The 22718-nt window shown below is 45.9% G+C and overlaps 1 protein-coding gene across 4 annotated transcripts in view; it reads right to left on the bottom strand.

Moving 5' to 3' along the window:
* Positions 1–22718, bottom strand: part of cald1a (caldesmon 1a) — a 70422-nt gene that overhangs the window by 31422 nt on the left and 16282 nt on the right. For 3 of the 4 annotated variants that reach the window (XR_013844700.1, XM_080022399.1, XM_080022397.1), the window contains exon 3: positions 7336–7421. Coding sequence is in view for 3 of the 4 variants with exons in the window: in XM_080022399.1 (XP_079878525.1) it covers positions 7336–7412 (77 nt within the window). In the remaining variant the exon portion in view is untranslated. Of the gene's footprint in view, positions 1–7335; positions 7422–21730; positions 21754–22718 lie in introns of those variants that run through there. The other variant, XM_080022398.1, reaches the window with a different exon arrangement.

Consider the following 22718-nt stretch of genomic DNA (forward strand, 5'->3'; position numbering starts at 1 on the left):
TCGACAACGGTCCGACCCGGCCGCAGGCGTCTGTTGACAAATTAATAAAAAGATTTGTGGAAAGGCTTAAGGACAACGAGGGGAAGTTCGGGCTAATGTCCAGATATCGGCCCAGGTTGGAGGCTGTGCCGTGCGCCGCTCTCCTACTCCCAGGGGAGGTGCAGGAATCCAGGTGGTGCTGTTGCTTCTGGAGCTCCCCGCGCGGCGCCGGCTTGGTGCCGTGGGTGGCCGTGCACTGTGAGGATATGTGTGGAATGCGCGCGCCGCACGCTTTTGACTGACAGTTAATAATTGAACCAGCACATTTCCTAGATTGCTTTTTCTCCTGCGTGTAACGATGCGTCACCGCCATTAAAACCATGTTTTCCATCTGGTTGCCATTCTGCAACAAAAGCGAAAAGCAATTAATTTATTGTTTTACGGCATGTCGACGTGATTAACTGTTGTCTGAATGAAGACTTTACCCTAGAATTTACATTTCCAGCAGTTCCCCAAACCGTAACTATCCAATGAAGCATAACGGCCTGAGGAGGAAAAAAAAAAAAAAAAAAAAAGGAAAAAGACGGTGGGGAGATCACAATCCGCGCTACGTCGACACAAGCAAACACATCGGGGGACGAAATATGTGCAAATATTATCTTAACGGCAAAACATCTCAGAAATGTCAGCGGGAAAAAAAAATGGGAAAAGAGCCCATGAGAAAAAAATTGTGGATGAGAGAAGGAAGCAAGGAGGGGATGGATAGACAGATAGACAGATAGATAGATAGATAGATAGACAGATAGATAGATAGATAGATAGATAGATAGATAGATAGATAGATAGATAGATTCCTGTAATCACAATGGAACAGAGGGGAGGGGGGGCATGTGGGCAAAAGGGAAGGGAGGGATATAGGGAGAGAGAGGGAGACAGATAGAGAGAGGGAGTGGGCTTGCACTGTCAGAAATGCTGACCCATTCCCACGCTTGGCCCTCCGGACCATCCTTCCCTTCCTGCTGCCGCCTTCACAGCTCGCTCTCTCTCCCTCCCTCCCTCCCTCTCCCTCTCCCTCTCTCTCACTCATCTGTCCCCGCCCAGAGGACGTGAGCTCTCCCATACCTCCACCAGGCTGCCCCTGTTATTTGGTGCTCTTCATTCACCTCCGAACGGACGGGCGCCGGGGGCTTGGCTTGGGCGATATCCGCGCATCAGCCTTTTTACGAATCAAATACGTCGAACGGAACTTGAAACACCAACGTACATGGCGAATAACTTCGCTCATTTTGATCCTTCACTTCAAAAAAATAACCGATTTATAAAAAGCTAGAAACGCATATTTCAAATGTTCTTTTTTTTTTTTTTTTTTTAAAGAACGCCCCCCCTAGTTCTCTCGGTCCATCTTTTTTTCATCAGAAGCGCAACCAATCAGATCAGAGCAGATCGCCACGCCCACATTCGGAAGTCATGACCATATCAGGAAGTCCCGCCCCAACCGTCCAGTCGCTCGAAGGTCAAAGGTCACTCCATGGAGCTTAATTAGGGCGAGACCACTCCCTCCCAGTTGTGAAGATGATTGAGAATCATGGATAAAACCACAGAAAAACGTGATTCGCGGGTGATTTATGAGGTCGGTCCGTCTTGAATGCGCGACGCTTGGTGCATCATGGGAACCAACAGGTAGGTCGGCTTCTCCAAACTCCTTAAAAAAAACATTCACGCATCTCTGAGTTGAGCTGATGAGGACGGTGGGAATTGGACATGCACTACAGTACGTGACCGTGAAACAGCATTAACACCCGTCTCTCTCTCTCTCTCTCTCTCTCTCTCTCCCTCCCTCTCTCTCTCTCTCTTGCTCTCCCTCTCTCAAACCATAATTTATGATGCAGGACAGGGGTATGCTTGGAACGGTCCATTCAGCCAGGACGGGGGATGTTTGGAACGCTCCATCCACGGAGGAACGGGTGTTATTTCCTGCCCTCCCTCTTCCTGCTCTCTCAGGAAAGGAGCCAGCGCGAAGGAGAGGGAGAAGGAGAAAAAAGAAAGGGTGAAAAGGAGAAGAGAAAGGGATTGGAGGGAGAGGAGGAGGAGGAGGAGGAGAAAGGCGAGAAAGGAGACGTACCAAAAGGAGGAAGAGAGGGGGATAATGGTGATAGGAGAAGAAGAAGAGGAGAGGAAAGGAGGACGGAGAGGAGGAGGAGGACGAGGAGGAGTGGGACGAGGAGGAGGGCGACGAGGAGGAGGAGGACGGGGAGGAAGAGGAGGAGGAGGAAGAGGAGGAGGACGGGGAGGAAGAGGAGGAGGAGGAAGAGGAGGAGGACGGGGAGGAAGAGGACGAGGAAAAGGAGGACGGGGAGGAAGAGGAGGACGACGTGGAGGAGGAGGAGGAGGGGAGGAAGAGGGAGGAGCACAGAACGGAGAGCTGTAGCGGGGTGGAGAGAAATACGAAAGGGAACGAAGGGAAGCGAAAAAGAAGAGGGGGGGGGGAGGAGGAGAGCGAAAGAGAGAGAAAAGGAAGAAAGAGAGAAAAAGCGGAGGAGAGAGGACAGGAAGTCGGCGCAGCTGGCCGATGGGAAAAAAAGGAGCCAATTTGTTAAAGGACACAATGAGGAAACGACCCACCACACATCATTATAAGACAACATTTTGGGATGTTTTATTATATATCACTATGATGTATGTGAACTATTAAAATGGTTTTAACACAGAATATATCCCCGCAATGACACACACACACACACACACACACACACACACACACACACACACACACACACACACACACACACACACACACACATATATATATATATATATACATACATATATATATATATATATATATATATATATATATATATATATATATATATATATATATATCTTGGCTATCTTAAGCTGCTGATGACTTTCGGTCCCAGAAAGAACTTTGGGGGAAAAGTTCCACATCTCTCTATTCTCCCTAAATACACCAATCAAAACATTCCAATGTATGATGGTGTGTCTCTGCCTTGGCTCATGTTTGTATTATTGTGTGAATATATGCATGTGTGTGCGTGTGTCTGTGTGTGTGTTTCTGCCTCTATGTCTATATAAGTGCATAAATGTGTGGTGTGTGTGTGTGTGTGTGTGTGTGTGTGTGTGTGTGTGTGTGTGTGTGCGGGCACGTGTGTTTTGTTTGTTAAATAGCCTATTTGTAGGTTTAGGGAGTCGGTTAGTCAGTCTTAATGCGGGGAAACTAATTAATCAGTTTAACGCTGCAATTAACGATCCGTAGCTTGTGGAGCTAGTTCTGTCAGACAACTCGACGGCGCCGCGCCCTTCCACGCCCTTATTTGGTCGGCCTACCTGCTCTGCTGCCCGCTTTGCTTGCGCGCTCCCTCCACCTCCCCCCGGCATCCAGCTGTTGGGCTCCACTGTTCTATCCAATAGGGGGACTCTAGCCCATCACGCTTATATTTCCAACTGAATAATTTTGAGATTGCGAGCTCATAATACTGTGTGAGCACTCTTCTGTAAGCCCAGGGAAAACAAACACACCAACAAACACACACACACACATGTGCACACAATATGGACATACAGAAATACCCATACACACATAAATACAGAAAGCCTCCATCCCTTGACGCAGATCCAAATATTGACAGACACACACACACACACACCCACACACACACACACACACACACACACACACACACCTGTCCTTATTCAGTAAACACTTATTACGATAGTAAGGCATCTGCCATCTTCACAGCCATATTCTCACATGGCGCAGCACGGAGGCAGCATATGGTTTCCACTTCTCTGTAAATATTGATTATCTCGGCGTATTGGCAGAGAAGGAAAACAACGTTAAAGGGGTGGAAGATGTTGAGATGCAATCTTTTCTCCGGGAGCTGCAGCTGCCAACTGGAATCAATGAATTACCGCCGCACGGCGCAAATAAACACTTTATGGAGCGACTCCCGCGGAGACCCAAACCTTCGCTCAGACTCAGACTGTCATGAAGTCGCTGTCTGTTTCATTCATTCATTTATGGGGCTGGGTAATGATCACCAACACCAACAATAACTGCAGACAATACAATAAGAATGTCTCTTTATAAGTGTTAATATAAATCCACAGAAAACCATCCAAACCCAAAATCCAATCCAAAGAAATCTATCTATAATTTTCAATAATTATCTCACTATAAAGGCAGGAATCTCTGTCTGTCCTGCGTGCAGTATCGACTTTGGTGCAGGCGGAGCTCCGAACAGCGAGCCGTGCGCGGCAGCGGGGCCGGGCTTTAGGGCTTTGCGACGGAGTCACTTACATCCGCAGTGCAGCCTTTTTGAAAGGGCACTGCCCTCAGTCCAACAAAACACACATTTATTTTTACTGTATGTTTATTATTATTATTATTATTATTATTAGTTTATGTTTATTATTGTTATTATTACAATCTTGAGTTTTACTTCTGGCTCACTGATGCTCAGGAGATTCACATCTTTACGCAGGTTTTTATAATTTGGTATCGGACTCCACAGCACGCTTCCCAACAGAACAGTACTGAAGCAATTTGGCCGCCGCCATAAAATGTGAATTATTTAAAAACTATTATTTTTATTTTTTTTTTCCGGCCCGCTCGGTCAGTCCTGCAAGGCGGTTTTACGAATTCCAATTCACCTTCCTACCAAACGCTGGAATCCCCACACAACACAAAACCCGGCAAAATGACACAAAACCTTTTTGTCTGTTGTGTTGGATGCCCGAGCAAACTGCCCCGACGTGCGCTGTAGCCAAAAAAAAACACAAAAAAAACACAAAAACAAAGCGGTGCCAAGAGTTGTGCAGAACGATAATAAATAATAAATAATAAATAATAATAATAATAATAATAACACAAAATCCGAATGTATTACATTTGTATTTGGCGAGCTCGCTCAGTTTCCGATGGCGAGTAGAAAAACAGCCATGCCGCCAAGTCACGATAATGCATATGTAAATGTAACTTTTAATTATGTAAATATGATTTTCACTGAGCTTACCTGGACACAAGTGGAAAGGACACAGATCTATGAAACAAAGTTATTTGCCTGGGATAAAATACCCTCTGGGAAGTGTCTTATTCATCATTCACACACTCAGCCACATTATTTCCGCTGCGTTGGTATTGTACGACAGGCTGGAAATGATGTTTACTGTAAACGCGGCGCGTCGCGGTCGGCCCTCACGCATGACGGACGGTTTTCTCCGCGGTTCGGCCGTGAGCGCCGTCGATTCCCCCGCGACAGGAAGAGCTATTCCACCTGCTCCATCCACCAAGGTGACGACGACGCACATATTTTCACATAATCGCAATTACGACGACGCCCGATGAGAACATTTTTGCCCATTTTTGTCGGTGCAGAGTTATACGCCCTGTTCTCCCGCACCCAAGCGGAAATCCGGCGTAATGAAAAACTGGTCGCAGCTTTTTTTTTGGGGGGGGGGGTTCCGACAGTGACCTTGGCCGCCATCTGAACCCTCGTCTCATCCACCACCCACCGCCGTCCTCATACGGATGGACCCCAAAAAAAAAACCTATTAAATGTCCCGGCTTGGCACGCTATAAATCAAGACGGGGCCGGGGGTGGCCTCTTTCAACGATTCTTCACCAATGAGTGTGATTTTAATTTTTTACACTGAAGAGGGGTTTAATCAATCTCTCCCCCATTTCGAATTCGATCCACTCGAGCTACACGACTACCTGGGTGGAGAGAGAAAAAAAAAAAAAAAAAGCGAGAGGCGAGAATGAGAAGGTCAAAAAGGACAAAGGGAGGGAGAGACGGCGGTTTAAAAACGAGTCTGGTTACTCGATCGGTCGATGTTTATCGGCCGCTCCTTCTCTCCCAGCCATGGGACACGCGGGGCGGCGCTATTTGCTGAGTGACATTTTAAAAGCCTTGAAAAGAGTCCAAGCTCTATTAAAGTGCTGCCCCTCTCTCTCTCTCTCTCTCTCTCTCTGGTTCCAATTTGGCATGGAGTTCAGAGGAGGTGCGCAGGGTTCAGCTCCACAACGCCCGGCTGCTGCGTCAGCCGAGGGCGTCCAAACGCGACTCCAGCCATTGTGATTCTACGCGGCGACAACGCCGGCCCCTCCGGTGGGGTAGGGGCGGCGCGCCCACGATTTACAGCTGAAGTGCGGCTCTTTGATTCCCTATTAAAGTGGCGATCCGTAAGATTACGCCGTCTCAAAAATCACATATTTGACGCTTTATTTGGCCGGGATAAGAAACAACCATTCAATCAGGGGTGCAACAACTCACCGACCGCTTTTAACGCTGAAGATGCGACTACATCAATACGCGGACCCCTGGATCGATCTGAATGTACCGGTCGATTGCCGCGATTCTAAAGTCACCAGTCGGTGGACCGAAGCTTTCCTGCTGATTCTACTTCAGTGTAAACTAAACCGCCCGCAGTAAGCGACGCATCCAGGGTCATTACAATAATATATATTACTATATCAGAATCACAATATATTAGATATTATTTTATCTAAATGCCATAAAGTAATAAAATACTTGGGATACCCTGGTCTACTATGAAACATATCTACTTGAAGGTAAGCATTGCCACTTTTGGAATCAGAGTTTGTTTATTTTTGCCAGGTACATTTACATATACTGGCGATTTCTTCTGGTGAGGTTTGGTGCGCGTCAAGAAAGGCCATACGCATTCAAAAATAAAAAGCTTAACAGTCTGGAAAAAAAGGAGAATAAAAGTAATAATAAAATACAATAGGATAAAAATAAATAATTACAATTAACATGTCAGATATATATCTATAATAATATGTATATAATACACAGTATATAATTTGCCCAAAAAAACCCCACAGAAATAGTCAGGTACTTAAGATATACTTTTATAGAATTGGCTTATTTTCATTTATAATGGAAAAAAATATATCTGTATTAAACAAAGAAGTGTTAGTTAAGAAGTGTATCAGTTGGCATCGAATCGCATCAAATCATTCTGTATTAAAATGTATCGTCCCTGAATCCTATCGTGGCCAACGCATCTGGATAGGTATCACATCGTCTTGTAAGGGAGAGATACACACCCCTACATTCAGTGTATTTGCGCCATGCATATGCTCTATCGTTTCCATTGTTGGCGGCGGGTTCCGCCGTTCCCCGGCAAAAATGCAAAGAAAGGGAAAAGTTTGAAATTTGATAAAGCGGCGTGGAACGTTGCGCTCAGTAAACTGTGGACGTGGATGAACAAAGATGGACAGACAGACAGACAGACAGAGATAGATAGATAGATAGATAGATAGATAGATAGATAGATAGATAGATAGATACAGGTTCAGGTTCTCACCGCTCTGCCTCAATACGCATCTCCTCCCGTTTCTGCCTCCTCAGCTCCCTGCGCCGCTCGAAGTCCGTGTCCTCCATGGTTACGCCCTGAGGAGGAACGTCAACACACGCCGCCATGTTAGTTTACAAACAGACAGGAAGGAAGGGAGCGCAGAGGGGAGAGCTCGGACATAAACCGCCGCCCCTCCCACCGGAATGTTGTCAAAATGGATGAAGTGCACAAGTCGACCCCGTCCAGAGGATGGAGCAATTGACAACACACTCCAATGCTACTATTATAAACTACTATGATAAAATAAACTACTATACTGTATACTATACTATGAAACTACTCAGGATGTGTGTTGATTGTGCAGAATGAAATCCAAAGACGGAATAAGGTATCACGTCCATCTTATCTCATATATCACAACTCTCTCATTTAGGGCGGGGTTTAGGGGCGGGACCTCACCGTTCCATTTCGGTCCGATCCGACATTAATGAGATGGTTTAACGCTACAAAGTCGGATATATTTGCAATTCCTCAGACGTCAATTAAGCAAAAAAAAAAAAAAAAAAAAAGTCACGCAACAAACTCCGTATGAATACAGAAATTAAAACCTTTCAATTTGTTTGTGGTGGGACTTCATTCAAGCGGTAAATGGCTGCATAACTCCCAGACAAAGTATGGATGTGACAATTTTCAAATCGATTCAGAAAATTGAATGGAGTTGAATGAGAGCATTGATTTATTATTATTATTATTATTATTATTATTATTGTTATTATTTTTTTTTTTTACCCAGCCCCACTCCACTGTACCATTCCACCAATGTGACAACAGGAAAGGAAACAGTGTTACTACCAATGCCAGACTCCCCCTCCAGAGACACAGAGTCCTGGAAAGAGAGAGAAGAGAGAGGGGGGGGGGGGGTAGAGATAGAGGCAGAGAGAGGGAGAGACAGAGGGGGAGGGGTAGAGAAAGAGAGAGAAAGAGGGGGAGAGAGAAAGTGGGGACAGAGAGAGAAAGGTAGAGAGAGGAACAGAAAGAAGTGGAGAGAGAGAAATAGAGGGAGAGAGAGGGAGAGGGAGAGAGATGGTGAAAGAGGGAGAGAGAGAGGTAGAGAGAGGGAGAGGTAGAAGTAGAGCGAGAGAGAGAGGGAGACAGAGAGAAAGAGAGGGGGGGGAGAGAAGTCGAGAGAGAAGTAGAGAGAGAAAGGTAGGGCGAGGAACAGAGAGAGAGGTGGAGAGAGAGAGAGAAGTTGAGATAGAGAGAAAGGCAGAGAGAGTGGTGGAGAGGGGGAGAGAGAGAGAGAGAGAGAGAGAGAGAGAGAGAGAGAGAGCAGAGCAGAGCAGAGTGCGTGGGTCAAGAGCAGCCAGCACAGGATGTTAACTCCATCAGCCAGGAGCACTCACACTAAAAATACGAGGGTACATGACGGCGGCGTCGGACCACCCAGGCGCCGGGGATCTTCCCAAATCTGTCGCTATATCTACTGACCCTTACTAAAACCAGCAGAAAAAGCCGAAGGAACGTTCGAGAAAGAGAACGAGAACGAGAAAGAGAACGAGAACGAGAAAGAGAAAGCAAACAGCCCGGTCGGGGCATCGACTCAATTTTTAGCGCGACAGTTCGGACGCCCTACGATAACAAGAGTGACCGTTCCGAAATGGAACAAAATGAGGAAGTGCTGACGTGCTCTACCTTGAATTAATGCTTTTTTTTTTTTTTTTTGTTTTTCCTTTTTCTAGAACGAGCATCCCACAATGCCTCTGTGCTTGTCAGCAGGGGGGCGGCGGCGCTCGCAGTCCCTGCAACAGTCCCCCCGCCGTCTTCCCTCGGCCGACGGAGAAGGCAGGCGCCTGTTCTTTCCCCTCCCCGCTCCTCCCTCCTTTTCTTTCTTTCTTTCCCTTGTGTTTCTTTTCTCTCTCTCTCTCTCTCTCTCTCTCTCTCTCTCTCTCTCTCCCTCTCTCTCTCTGCTTCCTATCTCCGCGGCCTCTCCTCTCACACTGTTTACGAAGCTGTCAGGGCTGGGCCAAACTCCGCGCAGAGAGATGGAAGGCTCCCTCGTCCGGTTTCCTGAGTGAAAACTGGAGCCGGGTCATAATTCCCTATTATTGCTTCACCCAAAAAAAAAAAAAAAGAGAGAGAGAGAGAGAGAGATTGGCTCTGATGTAATGCGTCACGTGGCTTTAAAGTGGTCATTCCCACCGTTATTTTGTGAGATAAAATCTCATATTCGATACCGAGTTAAGAAACTGCCATTCCATGTATTTGCGTTGCGCATGTGCTCCCCTTTGCGCCGCAAACATCGATGGCGGGGGTCTCCGCCTTTCCCGGCGGTGATGCCAGGATGGGAGGAACGCAGGAAGCCACAGTGAGTTTGCGGCGTAGCCGGTCGTCAAAGGGTTGCCGACAAATCGACCGATCCAAAAGAAGGCAAACTTTCGAGAAAGAAAAAGTCACTTAAAGTGGAAGTAGAAGGGAGGACGAGGGTAAAGCCGGACGTTGAAAAGGAAAAACAAACAAACAAAAAGCAAAACATGGCGCTTCCTTGTGGAATTCTGGGACTTGGAGTGTAATCCATTGCAGGATCTAGAACGAGGAGCCGGAAGAATCCGAATGCCACAGGAATGACGCTCATTCGGGAAACTTAAATAGTAGTGGTAGTCCTGAAATCAATCCAAGTTTTCCAAGAGTCTGCTAGAAAGCAACATCTGGATAAACTCCATTATTTACAGGGAACAATAAAGTTCACCAATTCAATCTGTGGTTGGTTGGTTTTTTTGGTTGTTTGATGTGTTGGTTGGGTGGTGTGTTTCTTGGTTGGCTGTTTGGTGTGTTGTTTGGTTGGCTGTTTGGTTGGTTGTTTGGTGTGTTGGTTGGTTGTATGGTGTGTTGGTTGGTTGTGTGGTGTGCTGGTTGGTTGTTTGGTGTGTTGGTTGGTTGTGTGGTGTGCTGGTTGGTTGTTTGGTGTGTTGGTTGGTTGTGTGGTGTGCTGGTTGGTTGTTTGGTGTGCTGGTTGGTTGCTTGGTGTGTTGGTTGGTTGTATGGTGTGTTGGTTGGTTGTATGGTGTGTTGGTTGGTTGTTTGGTGTGTTGGTTGGTTGTATGGTTGTTTGGTGTGTTGGTTTGTTGTTTGGTGTGTTGGTTGGTTGTATGGTGTGTTGGTTGGTTGTTTGGTGTGTTGGTTGGTTGGTTGGTTGGTTGGTTGTTTGGTGTGTTGGTTGGTTGTTTGGTGTGTTGGTTGGTTGGTTGGTTGTTTGGTGTGTTGGTTGGTTGTTTGGTGTGTAGGTTGGTTGTTTGGTGTGTTGGTTGGTTGTTTGGTGGGTTGGTTGCTTGTTTGGTGTGTTGGTTGGTTGTTTGGTGTGTTGGTTGGTTGTATGGTGTGTTGGTTGGTTGTTTGGTGTGTTGGTTGGTTGTTTGGTGTGTTGGTTGGTTGGTTGTTTGGTGTGTTGGTTGGTTGGTTGTTTGGTGTGTTGGTTGGTTGGTTAGCTGATGTGTGGTTGGTTGGTTAGTTGGTGTGTTGGGTGGTTAGTTGGTGTGCTGGTTGGTTGGTTGGTTGGTTGGTTGGGCGTCTGTTGTTTTGTGTTGGTTTTGGTGTGTTGTTTGGTGTGTTGGTTGGTTGTTTGGTGTATTGGTTGGTTGCTTGGTGTTGGTTGTTTGGTGAGTTGGGTTGGTTGGTGGATTGGTGGTTGGTCTGGTGGTCGTTGGGCGTTGGTTGTTTGGTGTTAGTTGGTTGTTTGGTGGATTGGTGGTAGGTTGGGTGGTTGTTTGGTGTTGTTTGTTTGGTGTGTTGGTTGGTTGTTTGGTGTTGATTGTCTGGTTGGTTGGTGGATTGGTGGTTGGTTGGGTGGTTGTTTGGTGTTGTTTGTTGGTGTGTTGGTTGGTTGTTTGGTCTGGATTGTTTGGTTGGTTGGTGGAATGGTTATTGTTTGGTGTTGTTTGTTTGGTGTGTTGTTTTGTGTTGATGGATTTGTGGTTGGTTGGATGGTTGTTAGGTGTTGGTTGGTTGGTGTGTTGCCGGTTGGTTGGGTGGATGTTTTGTGTTGGTTGTTTGGTGTGTTGGTGGTTTGTTGGGTCGTTGTTTGGTGTTGGTTATTTGGTGGACTGGTCGTTGTTCAGGGGGTTGGTTGGTTAGGTGGTTAATTGGTTGTTTGGTGGATTGGTTGGTTGGTTGGTTGGTTGGTTGGTTGGTTGGTGGATTGATTGGTTGGTTGGTTGGTTGGTTGGTTGGTTGGTTGGTTGGTTAGGCGGTTAATTGGTTGTTTGGTGGATTGGTTGGTTGCTTGCGTGCTTGCTTGCTTGGTGGATTGATTGGTTGGTTGGTTGGTTGGTTGGTGGATTGATTGGTTGGTTGGTTGGTTGGTTGGTTGATGGATTGATTGGTTGGTTGGTTGGTTGTTTGGTTGGTTGTTTGGTTTATTGGTTGTGTTGGCTGTGTGGTAGTTGGGGAAAAACTGACAATGGACGCTGAAACCTTTTCCAATCAGAACGACTTGGGAGCCCGCGCTAAAAAGGTGGAGCACTCTGGAAAAAGACCCCCGTTTGAAGGGCAAACAAACAGAAAGGGACAGAAACTCTCCGAGAAAGACACCTGAACGTTAACCTCAGATGTACAGAAGGCTTGCGTTAACCGGAACACACCGAAACCAGCAACATGAAATAAAGACACACTTATATAAAAACTGGACTGTGGAATCCTTATTTAAAAAAAACCCCATAAAACTGACCTTTTTGATGCACCGTTACATACGTAGAACAACACATTTAAACAGAACCGATAGAAGAACGTGCAGAAGGAAAGGAGAGGACAGAGGCTGGGTTGTTCCTTTTTAACCAAAATCCCATCAAGCAGGCCCGTCTGCCTACGATCAAACCGTACCGCGAAAACAAGCACAAATGATTTTAGGGCAGAAATATTCCGAGCACCGCAAGAATTCCCTCTCTATGTTTAGACGCACAGTCGGTGTCATTTTCTTTTAGGGCAAGGGAGGGTTGGGGGGTTAAAATGGCAGTTGGATCGCAGGCAATTGGTACGACTGTAATTAAGACAAAATGAGAGCAATAACTGAAACCCAAAAGGCCTGCAAACATCACATGTTTAATCACATACTTCCTAGAAGCACTGACGCCAAGGGAGACCGAGTTATTAGTGTTGCAATTATGCCAGCATATATTTGAATCTATTGTTCACGAAAATAACCAAAAAACAAAAACAACCAAGAACTGCCCCGTATTGCGACACAACCACCTCGCGCCGGGACACAAACCTCTTTGGACGACTTTAAATGTCATGACTTGAAAAGCTTGAGTGGAGCTTTAGAAAAGCATTAGTAGCTTACTTTCATCGTTCTGCTTCACCGTTTATTTCACAAGATAAAGCACAAGATACTGTGTTTCATTTACGGACAAGGTATTTTTTATTTTTCAGGTCCTTTTCATATTTATCTTCTTATCTTAATTTAGTTTATTTGGTTTTTCGGTGAGTTTGAGCTAATATTTGCTAATTATCATCATTTTCTAACTTTTCCATATATTGCCATTTTCTCAATGGTATTTTTATTGTATTGATTTATTATTATTTTCGAACTTTTTTGATATGAGATGTTGAGACAACGCATTTTTCCTCCAGGGATGAATAAAGTATCCATCTATCCATCCATCCATCCATCCATCTACTGTATACATCCATCCCTCCATCCATCCATCCATCTATCTATTCATCCATCAATCCATCCATCAATCCATCAATCCATCCATCAAATCTGTATTTCTTGAATGGGACAGTCAGGACGCACGTTTGACAAAACGATCACGCGGATAAACACAATCGTAGATAAAACGCGGAGGAATCGTTACGTAAAACACCAAAGTGATGCACGACGTCTGGCAAAGTGGCGCTGGGGCGCCGAACAAACGGCGGCGGGGCCGCGGCGTTCTCCCGTGTCGGCGCGGGGCGAGACGAGACGCTACGCAGAGACGCTGCTCGGGAGTGTGGATATGGCCGGAGGGGACCACCCGCACTTCACCGAAGCCAACACGGGGGGAGATAATGTGTGTTTGTGTGTGAACGTGAGAGAGAGAAGGGGAGGGAGAGAGAGAGAGAGAGAGAGAGAAGGGGAGGGAGAGAGAGAGAGAGAGAGAGAGAGAAGGGGAGGGAGAGAGAGAAGGGGAGAGAGAGAGAGAGAGAGAGAGAGAGAGAGAGAGAGAGAAGGAGAGGGAGAGTCCGCCGAGAGAGAAATAGTGACGATTGTGTAAAAACCAGTTGGCAGTTTGACGGGCTACGGCTCACACCTTTACGCCGTTGAGCGAGGGGGCAGAGCGTCCTTCCATTCCCTTTGTCTGTTTGGAAACCGCTCTCTGTTCTTCTCCCCTCTCACCCACCCCACCCCTCCGCCTCCGCTCCGTCGGCCCCAGAGTTCTACAACAGCTATAATGACACATTTACCAGTCAAATTACTACCTGCGGAGACTGCCAGGCCCTGGCAACGAACCCAGCGTCTGAGCGGCGGCCCCGCTCAAAGAAAAAAATAAATAATAAATAAAATTTAAATAAAAGTGGGGGGCTTTAAATCCAAGCTGATCCCTCCCCGACAGCCGCCGGCGCGCCGTGTCCGCCAGGCGTTCCCGCCGGCAAATTACCGCCGCGGCCTTCCCCCCGGAAAAATAGCGAGCGGGGGCCCCAGCGGAGAGAGGTGGCGCTAAGTAGATCAACTCAGAGAGACAAGAGTGAGGCCCCCCAAGAAAGGGGTCTATTTTTGGCTCCGGCGAAATGTACTACATTGGGAGGGCGGTGGGGGTGGGGCTATAGGTTCTCTGGCGCTATCGCTCCGAGGAAAGGAGCAGGGGTTGTTTTTTTGGGGGGGGGGTCTGAGTTGTTACTGTGATACTTGGAGTGACTACCCCCCCTGCACCTCCCCGCCCCCCCCCGCCGCTGGACAAACACATTAATCTCCACAATATGCCTGCGGAGATATTCCAGGAATGCTCCTATTTAACCTCTGATGTTGGCGGAGGGGACTTGAAAGGGGGCTCCAAATTACTCATTCACATGCCGTTCAATAAAAAGCCCCCCCCCCCCCCGCTGCCACGAGCCCTCCGAGTGTAAGGGGTTGTTTTGGTGAAATGGATGTAAAGATATATATAAAAAAACAAAACAAAACAAAAAAATAAATGAAAACACTCCCTCCCGGTCAGCGGCGTTGGTGAATGTCTTTCCGCGCACAACCGGCGATTTGGCTTTGGCTCAAGTGTCGCACAATGGCCGCGCTGATTTCGTTTCTTATCTCTGATTAAACAGAGTGGTGTGCTTCACGTTGCACTGCGCCCTCAAGCCGAGAGAAAAGCGGTGAGGCGTTCCTTTATAACGACACAAAATGATTATCGGTCACTCTTGGGTCGGTTATAAAGCCAGGGCAAAAGGGTAAAGAAAATAAAATAAATAATAATAAAAATAAAAAAAACTAAAGGGTGATCCGGAGTGCACTGGGGCCAATTTATTTCCCCGAAATCATTAAATAAACATAAAGCGTAAAAATTCAACATGACTGGAGCGTGAACTTCGGAGCCTGCACTGTGATTTCGGGCACGGAGAGAAGAGTCTGAACAACAAGTGTGATCCATTAGCGCCAGACACACTAAACGCTGCCCTTGCAGCCCCGAAAAGCAATAAGCGCAATAGCAGAGGGTTTGCACAGCGGAGGCGTAAAAGCAAACATGACAATTCTGGAAGCCTTTTGTCCCCCTTCCCCCCGACATCAATAGGATGGGCACTACCGGTGAAATCCACAATCACATCTTTCCTCCCAAACTGAACGCAGGTTTTGAGCCAATGTTGGAAATGTCCCAGGAAAATGGACGCAGATCGGTTGAGATCTATCAGTTGGGTTTAGAGCTGCAACAATTAGTCGATTAATCGATTGGTCGCCTGTCGAATGAATCGCCAACTATTTCGATAATCGATTCCTTGTTTCCCGTCATTTTCTTAGGGAGAATATTTCCAAATTCTCTGATTCCAGCTTCTTAAATGTCAACGCTTTCTGGTTTTCTTTCGCCCCCATGCGACGGTAAAGCGAATGTCATGCGGGCCGTGGACAAAACAGCACATTTTGAGGACGTCGCCACGGGACTTGTGGAAACGGTGATTTTTCAGCATTTTCTGACATTTTCACGGACAAAACAACTCGTCGATTAATCGCGAGAATAATCGACAGATTAGTCAGTAAGGACAATAATCGTTAGTAGCAGCTCTAGTTGGGTTCGGGGTAAATTTACCTTCTACCCAAATGTCAGTATTCAATGGCGGCGGAGGAGACCAATTCTAAAAGACAGCTCTTCTGCAGACATGCAGACCATAGGTACATGCATTATTTCATTATTATAAGCTTATAGGATGGCAGTGGCGGAAAATGTGCAAAAAATAAAAAAAGTTCATTTAATTTATTAAATTATCTGTATCAGGGATGCAAATTTAAAGGAAGTTCCTTCATCGATAGTTGTTAACCTGAAATAACAACAGTAGATTGATTGATAACATAAAAGCTTATGACGTCACCAAGCGGTGGCGCCGTGGCGCCGTGGCGCGCGGGGACCTCTGTGACGTCGCGGGCTTCTGAAACCTGGTGAGGAGTGTTTCTCCTCATTTCATTTGGGTTCAAAATGGAGACGTTCCAGGCGAGGCTCGCTGAGCTGGTTCGCGCGCAGGGGAGTACTTTTCCACCCGTCTCTGCGCGAGTTCAATATTTTAACTTTTCGCCGTCCTCCGCGACGGAACGAGCCCGGATGTGACGCAGCGGATCAGGTCCGGTGCGGAGGTGGACAATGGGACGCTAATAAAAGTTAACGTTCCTAAAATTCGCATCTATAAACAGACACAAAATAATTACATTTAATATTTTTTATTGGCATCAAACAAACGTGTCCGATTTTTCAAGAAAAGCCACTTGATTTTCTGCTTTTCTGACTCAGCGGTCAGACGTTAGACGTCCACAATGGAGAAAAATAACATGATACATCATTTGTTATGTTGCGATGTCTCCAAACCCGGTGGATACCGTCCAGGGAAAGTACAGACACTCACATAGTCAGAATCACAAAAAAAAAAAGAAAACTAACGTGGTTAGAGCCCAGCAGGGGTCGGAAGTTTGACATGGCGAGAACTTAAATCGAGGCCAAATAAAAAAAAATAAAAAATAAAAATAAAAAGACGTAGCGCTCATTTCTGGCTGGAATACATGCATATATTAAAATACACACAGGAAATAAGGAAGGGAAATGGAGAAACGGGGAATGAGAAAAGATAAGAAGTTGAGCAAATGAATAATGAGAACATCTCTGTATTCTACAGGCAAAATTTTTTTTTTTAAATAAAAACAAACTCAATATTAACCAGGGGCCTTTTTCACATCCAGAAAATTATAATGATGAAATTATGAGAATTTTAAAAATGGTAAATTACAAATAATGCATATCTTAGGTTTTATTTTTTATTATCTTTTAAAGTTTAACTTTGTGCACTTTGTATTTCTTTGGTATTTTTTTATATATTATTATTTTTTTTCTAATTTAACTTTCTGTGAATCACTTTGAGTTGCATCTCCTGTATGTATTGTACAAATACAGTTCATTATTATCATCATGCCAAACTACGGCCAGATTTTCGCACCTGACAGAACTTTCAAGTCACATTTAAAACGTCGACGTCCGAGTGCTGATGGCATCGGTGAAGGCCATTGCTCGATTGGGGAGAACACGACGTTGCACGCACGCACGCACGCACGCACGCACGCACGCACGCACACACACACACACACACACACAGCCTGGTTGCACGCAGACAAGTTAAGAGATTTACGGCTGTTATGTGCAGATGTGCATGTAAATGTGTGTGAAATAGAGAGAGAACTTATGTGTGGAAATACCTGTGTGTGTTGTTAATACGTGTGTGTGTGTGTGTGTGTGTGCAGCCGGCACAGCGCTGGTGGTTGCGTGTGATATGTGTCTCCTCTCAGGCGTCCAGCAGCATTAACGTATTTACGGTCCCACACGACATAACGTTTATAAATCCATGGGAGTCTTTGGCACAGAAGGGGGTCTCTCCCTCCCTGTCTCTCTCTCTCTCTCCCCCTCCCCCTCTCTCTCTCTCTCTCTCTCTCTCTCAGAATCTCTTGTTGTTCCATTTTCATATACGAGGAATTTGTCGTACATTTTATTTATTTACATTGTACATTTTAGTGCAAACAGATGAAGCGTATAACGAAATAATGGTTAACAGCCAGATGTTTCTTTGAGTTCTCAAAAAGACATATTTTCATCTAATATATACAGAACTCAGACTGGTGCATATGCACCACATGAAGGTTATTTACAAAATATTTTGACTGTTTATAAATATAAATAGTTATAATTGTATATAATGTATAATAACATAATATACTGTATATACAGTTTGGACAGGGCGTATAATGGGTGAGTTAGTCAAACTTAATACATCTACTACTAGTTACATCGGCAAGAATATGTCGATACGATACTATCATGATACACAGGATATGATTTGATATATTACAATACTGTAAGCAAGGTGATATATTTCTTGCACATTTTTAACTGTACATTTTACCTTTACCATGTGTATATAGATATGTTTATATATTTATTTATATATCAATATGTTTCTTAATAATTATTATATGTTGTATGTTAATATGTTGTATGTAAATATGTTGTATGTAGATTGGAGTTGTAACGAAAGTAATTTCCCCCTGGGATTATTAGTATTATAAGTATTTCTGATTCTGATTCTGATATTGCAATTTTTTTTTGCAAACAGATTTTCGGGAAACTCATAGTATAAAGGACGCATGTATGGATATGCATTAAATCGGAGTAAAAATGAATACTATGAATACTTTATGTAATCAGGACAGTGGGATCTGTAATTATCACAGTCCCTGCAACATCCAACATCATAGCACTGCTTGTTTTGCAATCTGAGCGAAGGAATTAACATTAGCCGCAATCAGTTAAAATTTAAAAAAAAAAAAAAAAGCAGTTCTGCAAGTTCTAGCAGGACTGCTTAGGTAAACAAATTGAGAGAAAAAAAAAAAACCTAGCTTGTAGGGGTGTAACGGTGCACGTATTTGTAGCGCAGCATTTCGGTACAGGACTTTGGGTGCGCTGCAGATGTGTACCAGATGCAAAGTGGGCTCGTTCTGCGTGCAGAACATACTTCAAATCCGAGTTCCCACACCGACATATTCAGTGGCCGACTAGAAGTTTGTTTAGTCTCCGCCTCGCACTCTGAGCGGGCAGCCCCCCCGGCCACGCCCCTGGCCAGCGAGCGTCATGGCCAATGCAAACGAGAAGCCGGAGCTTGAAGACCCTCCCTCATCATTTTGTTTTGGGAACACCTCGGCGTCCCGGTGACACACGAACCGAGACGGGTGGGAAGGACGACAGCAGCGTGCCGACACTGTTGAGCAGTGATCGGGTACCTTATTTGGCAACACCTCGAACTTGACAAGTCATTCGATCGGTCGGGACTTTAAACACCAATTGAACCGCTGCCACCAAGAATTGCATGTAAACTCACATTGGAAAATTGAAAAATATATTTTTTGACAATCGATAAAGCGTCACAAAGCATAATATTGTGACACTGAAGTATATTGATTTTTTTTTTCACCCATAAAATGCAGTGTGTGTGTTGCACGCGTGTGTGTGTGTGTGTGTGCGCACGCCTGAGAATAAGAGGGGTCCCACGGAGAAGAGCTGATTTACAGCGGCAGCGGCTGTGAAAGTCGTCTGGAGATGGGAGCGTGTATTTGGGGGCGGCAGAACGCCGTCCCGGCTCCCCGGCCCGATCTCAAAACCACCTGCTCACCTCCCGCCACCGCAAATTCATTTTAATTTGCCCCCTCCATCCCTCCACCCGCCCGCCCGCCCCGAGCCCTCAAACGCCTCCAACGTGTCATCGTCCCGAGACCTAAGACGCCGGGATCACACACAATCCCCCCCCCCCCCCCGAAACTCGGCCGTGATCTGCGGCTTTGCTGACTTTGGCCGTCAGACGGAGGAGGAGGACGGAGGGAGGACGACGGAGGAGGAGGACGGAGGAGGATGAAGGGGATCCGCGAGGGGGAATTTAACGTCGGTGTTTTGAAAAGATCCAAAAAGGTTCAAAATGTTAAGTTTCCACTCGGTTCAGAAAAAGGAGACTCCTGCATTCCCAGACAATGGGTCACATTCCATAACACCTGTGTGTGTGTGTGTGTGTCCTGTGAATCACACACACACACACACACACACACACACACACACACACACACACACACACACACACACACACACACACACACACACACACACACACACACACACACACACACACACACAGATTGACTTAGTGAAGCAAGTTAGGTTATCTGCTCATTTTACATCCCAATAAAAAAGCCTCTTTAATGTGATATTGTGGATGGGATGTAGAGTCCTCTTTGACTTTAATACTTAATTCAGTGTTGCTATGACTAACTGCTTATGTCGTTAATCACTCTATTAGTCATTTAAACAATCAATCAAACATTTTGTTTAAGATAGTACCCGATACCTAATAAAACCATCATCAACCCTCTCGACTTGGTTAAAAAAAAAAAAAAAAAAAAAAAAAAAGACTTGTTCCTGATAGCAAAATGTCATTTATTTCAATTACGCTCCTAACACTGACTAATCCCTTCTGGACAGGAACACATAACCATCATTTTTAAAAACCAATTACACTGCACTGCCCTCTGTGCCGCCGCGCTCCCCGAATCCTTCATTACATATTTCAATGTCGGCCAGATAACCCGGCCAACCGCGGATAACTCCGAGTACAGTGTAATATCCTGGATATTTAGGGTCTGACTCAACGTCCTTCCCTTTTTTTTTTTTTTTTTTTTCTTCCTTTTCCGCCGTCGCACGCGTTCACGTTTTGCCCGCTCCTACGGCCAAAAAGATGACGGCGGACGCTCATAACTCCCCAAACGGGCCCACACCGGGGGGGCGGCCTGGCCGCGCAACTGCTGAGCGAGGGCGAACGACAAGCGCGTGGGACGTCTGAGTCGAGTGGACCCCGGTTCATATAAACACCACACCTTGACTCCTCCTTGTGACCTAACCGCCCGTCTCGCTCAGCGGGGGCCGGGGCGCTCGACGGGGGCCGACGGCGACGGCCGCAGAATAAAGCCCCCCCCCCTTAAACACCCGTTTTCGACGGGAACCATCCGCATTAGACGTGGTAGTCTTTATCGCCCGAATCCCGCGCCGAAAAGATGTGGCCGTCCCCTCGGCGGGCGGACCCCACCCCGACTCTGAACTTTTCTTGGACTTCGGGACTTTTGAAAAGTGACAAAGTACGAGTGGTTCCTTGTGACGTTCGCCTTTCACTCCGCTACATTCCAAAGCAAATGCCTGCAGAACAAAGGCCACAGCGGTACTTTACCGGGTATTACCGGCTCTGTTGTGTACTGGTACTATCTGCTGTAAACATCAAGTACAAACACTTTCACTAAATGCAAATGCCGTGCCTTCCCGTTCGCCCGCGTAATTCCGCGTCGGGATGTTGTACGAGAAGAAAAAAAAAAAAAAAAAAAAAAAAGCTCAGAGTACTTCTCCCAGCGCCGCACCGGCAACCAGGCGGCGTTTCAGAATGTACAAATCCCACACGAAATAGGGATGTTTGTACGGCATCAAAAGGCTGCTGCTCGCTGGCCCTGCTCCATATGACCAAATATGGAAGGAAAAAATGCTGCCTTTTCCCGTAACCAATCTGGGAGGGGGGCGGGGGGGAGAGAGAGAGAGAGAGAGAGAGAGAGAGAGAGAGAGAGAGAGGGTTTTTCTTGCATGCTGTGTCCACAGTGAGATAGCGCTTGCTCAGTCACTACTCAGTGACCACAGAGCTGGATCCTTCTCAACACAGTACGACCGACTGCCGGGACATCTCTGGGAACACACGCACGCACGCAGACACACGTACACACCTGAACAACCGGCGGGGAGACTCAAGAATGGGACGCACGCAGAATGTCCTCTCCTGAGCTGACATTTAGGTTTTTTTTGTTTTGTTTTTTAAAACCACGCACGCACGCCCGCGCCTGCACACGCACACACACACACACACACACACACACACACACACACCCACCCTTTCTTCCCGGGTCTCAGCAGTGCACTTCGGAGTCGGAGCCCCGGTAATGGAACATTCCTGTGTGAAAAAAGCAGACGTCTAAAAAGGCCACAACCCTCGGCTTAAGTTAGAAACAGTTTGTTTATCTGCTCCCCCCTCCGTCCGCCCGGCTCTGAAATTCGCTGCCTCTAATGCACTGCAGAGAATGTCTATTTGGGCAACTGCAAATCTACAAATAGACATTTCTTACTTTGCTGGTGTGTGAGTCACTGCAGGTAGCGGAGTCGTGCGGAGCTGGAAATGAGGTAACTTCTTTGTTTCCCTCGCGACGCCGGAAAATGCAAAGTGCTCCTCTGAAAACGTTTCCACGCAAGTGAAGCTGCGTGCGTCACTCTGTTAACACACGCAGCTTCCCTTCAATGCAAGAAAAAACAAAAAAAAACAAAAAAACAAACAAAGGCCCAGAAAAATGACCGTCGAACCAAAATTTAAATTTAATTTTGCGGCCGCTTCCAAAGGGAATGCGGAAGGGGGAAAAAAAAAAAAAAAAAAAAGATTAAACGGGAAAAATAAATCTCCGCTCAGCAGAGAACAAAGCGATAAATAAGCCTTTTCTCCTCCTGTTTGCTCAGGGTCCAGGCAGGTTTGGGTTTCGGTGCCGTGGCGCTCTTATGCAAGGCCCCCTCTTGCAATAATACATCAAATATTCCAGTGCAAATATCCAGAATGTCTTCTAATCGCAAATACATTTCACTGCCCCCACTTCTCCAGACGCATGATATCAACACCGTGTTGCGCAATTCTGTCATTTCTGCTGTTGGGCATCATCAATGGAGGCCTGGGTGTTTACAGAGTTGTTTCTGAAAGGGTGGTCTGCTTTATGCAAATAATGTATAAAAGGCAACCAAATCACGCCTTATAAATACAGGGTTCCTACACATTTTCACATCGTATCCAATGCTCTGGATGGGTTGTAGGTCCATCCAATGCTCCGATTGGCTGCAGGTCTATCAAATGCTGTGATTGGTTGCAGATATATCCAATGCTCCGATTGGTTGCAAGTCTGTGATTGCATCCAGAGAGATTTTGATCTGCACCCGTTGGTAACGCCCCTTAAAATTAAAAAATGAACTGAGAGATTCCAGACTAATACAGATTTGTGAAGTGGTCTGGCGATACCAGGCTAGGGGCAACAGTCTGGAAACACAAATATTTTTCCCCATACTCTCTTTTATTTT

The sequence above is a fragment of the Zeus faber genome, assembly GCF_960531495.2.
Source record: "Zeus faber genome assembly, chromosome: 21".
Taxonomy (NCBI): Eukaryota; Metazoa; Chordata; class Actinopteri; order Zeiformes; family Zeidae; genus Zeus; species Zeus faber.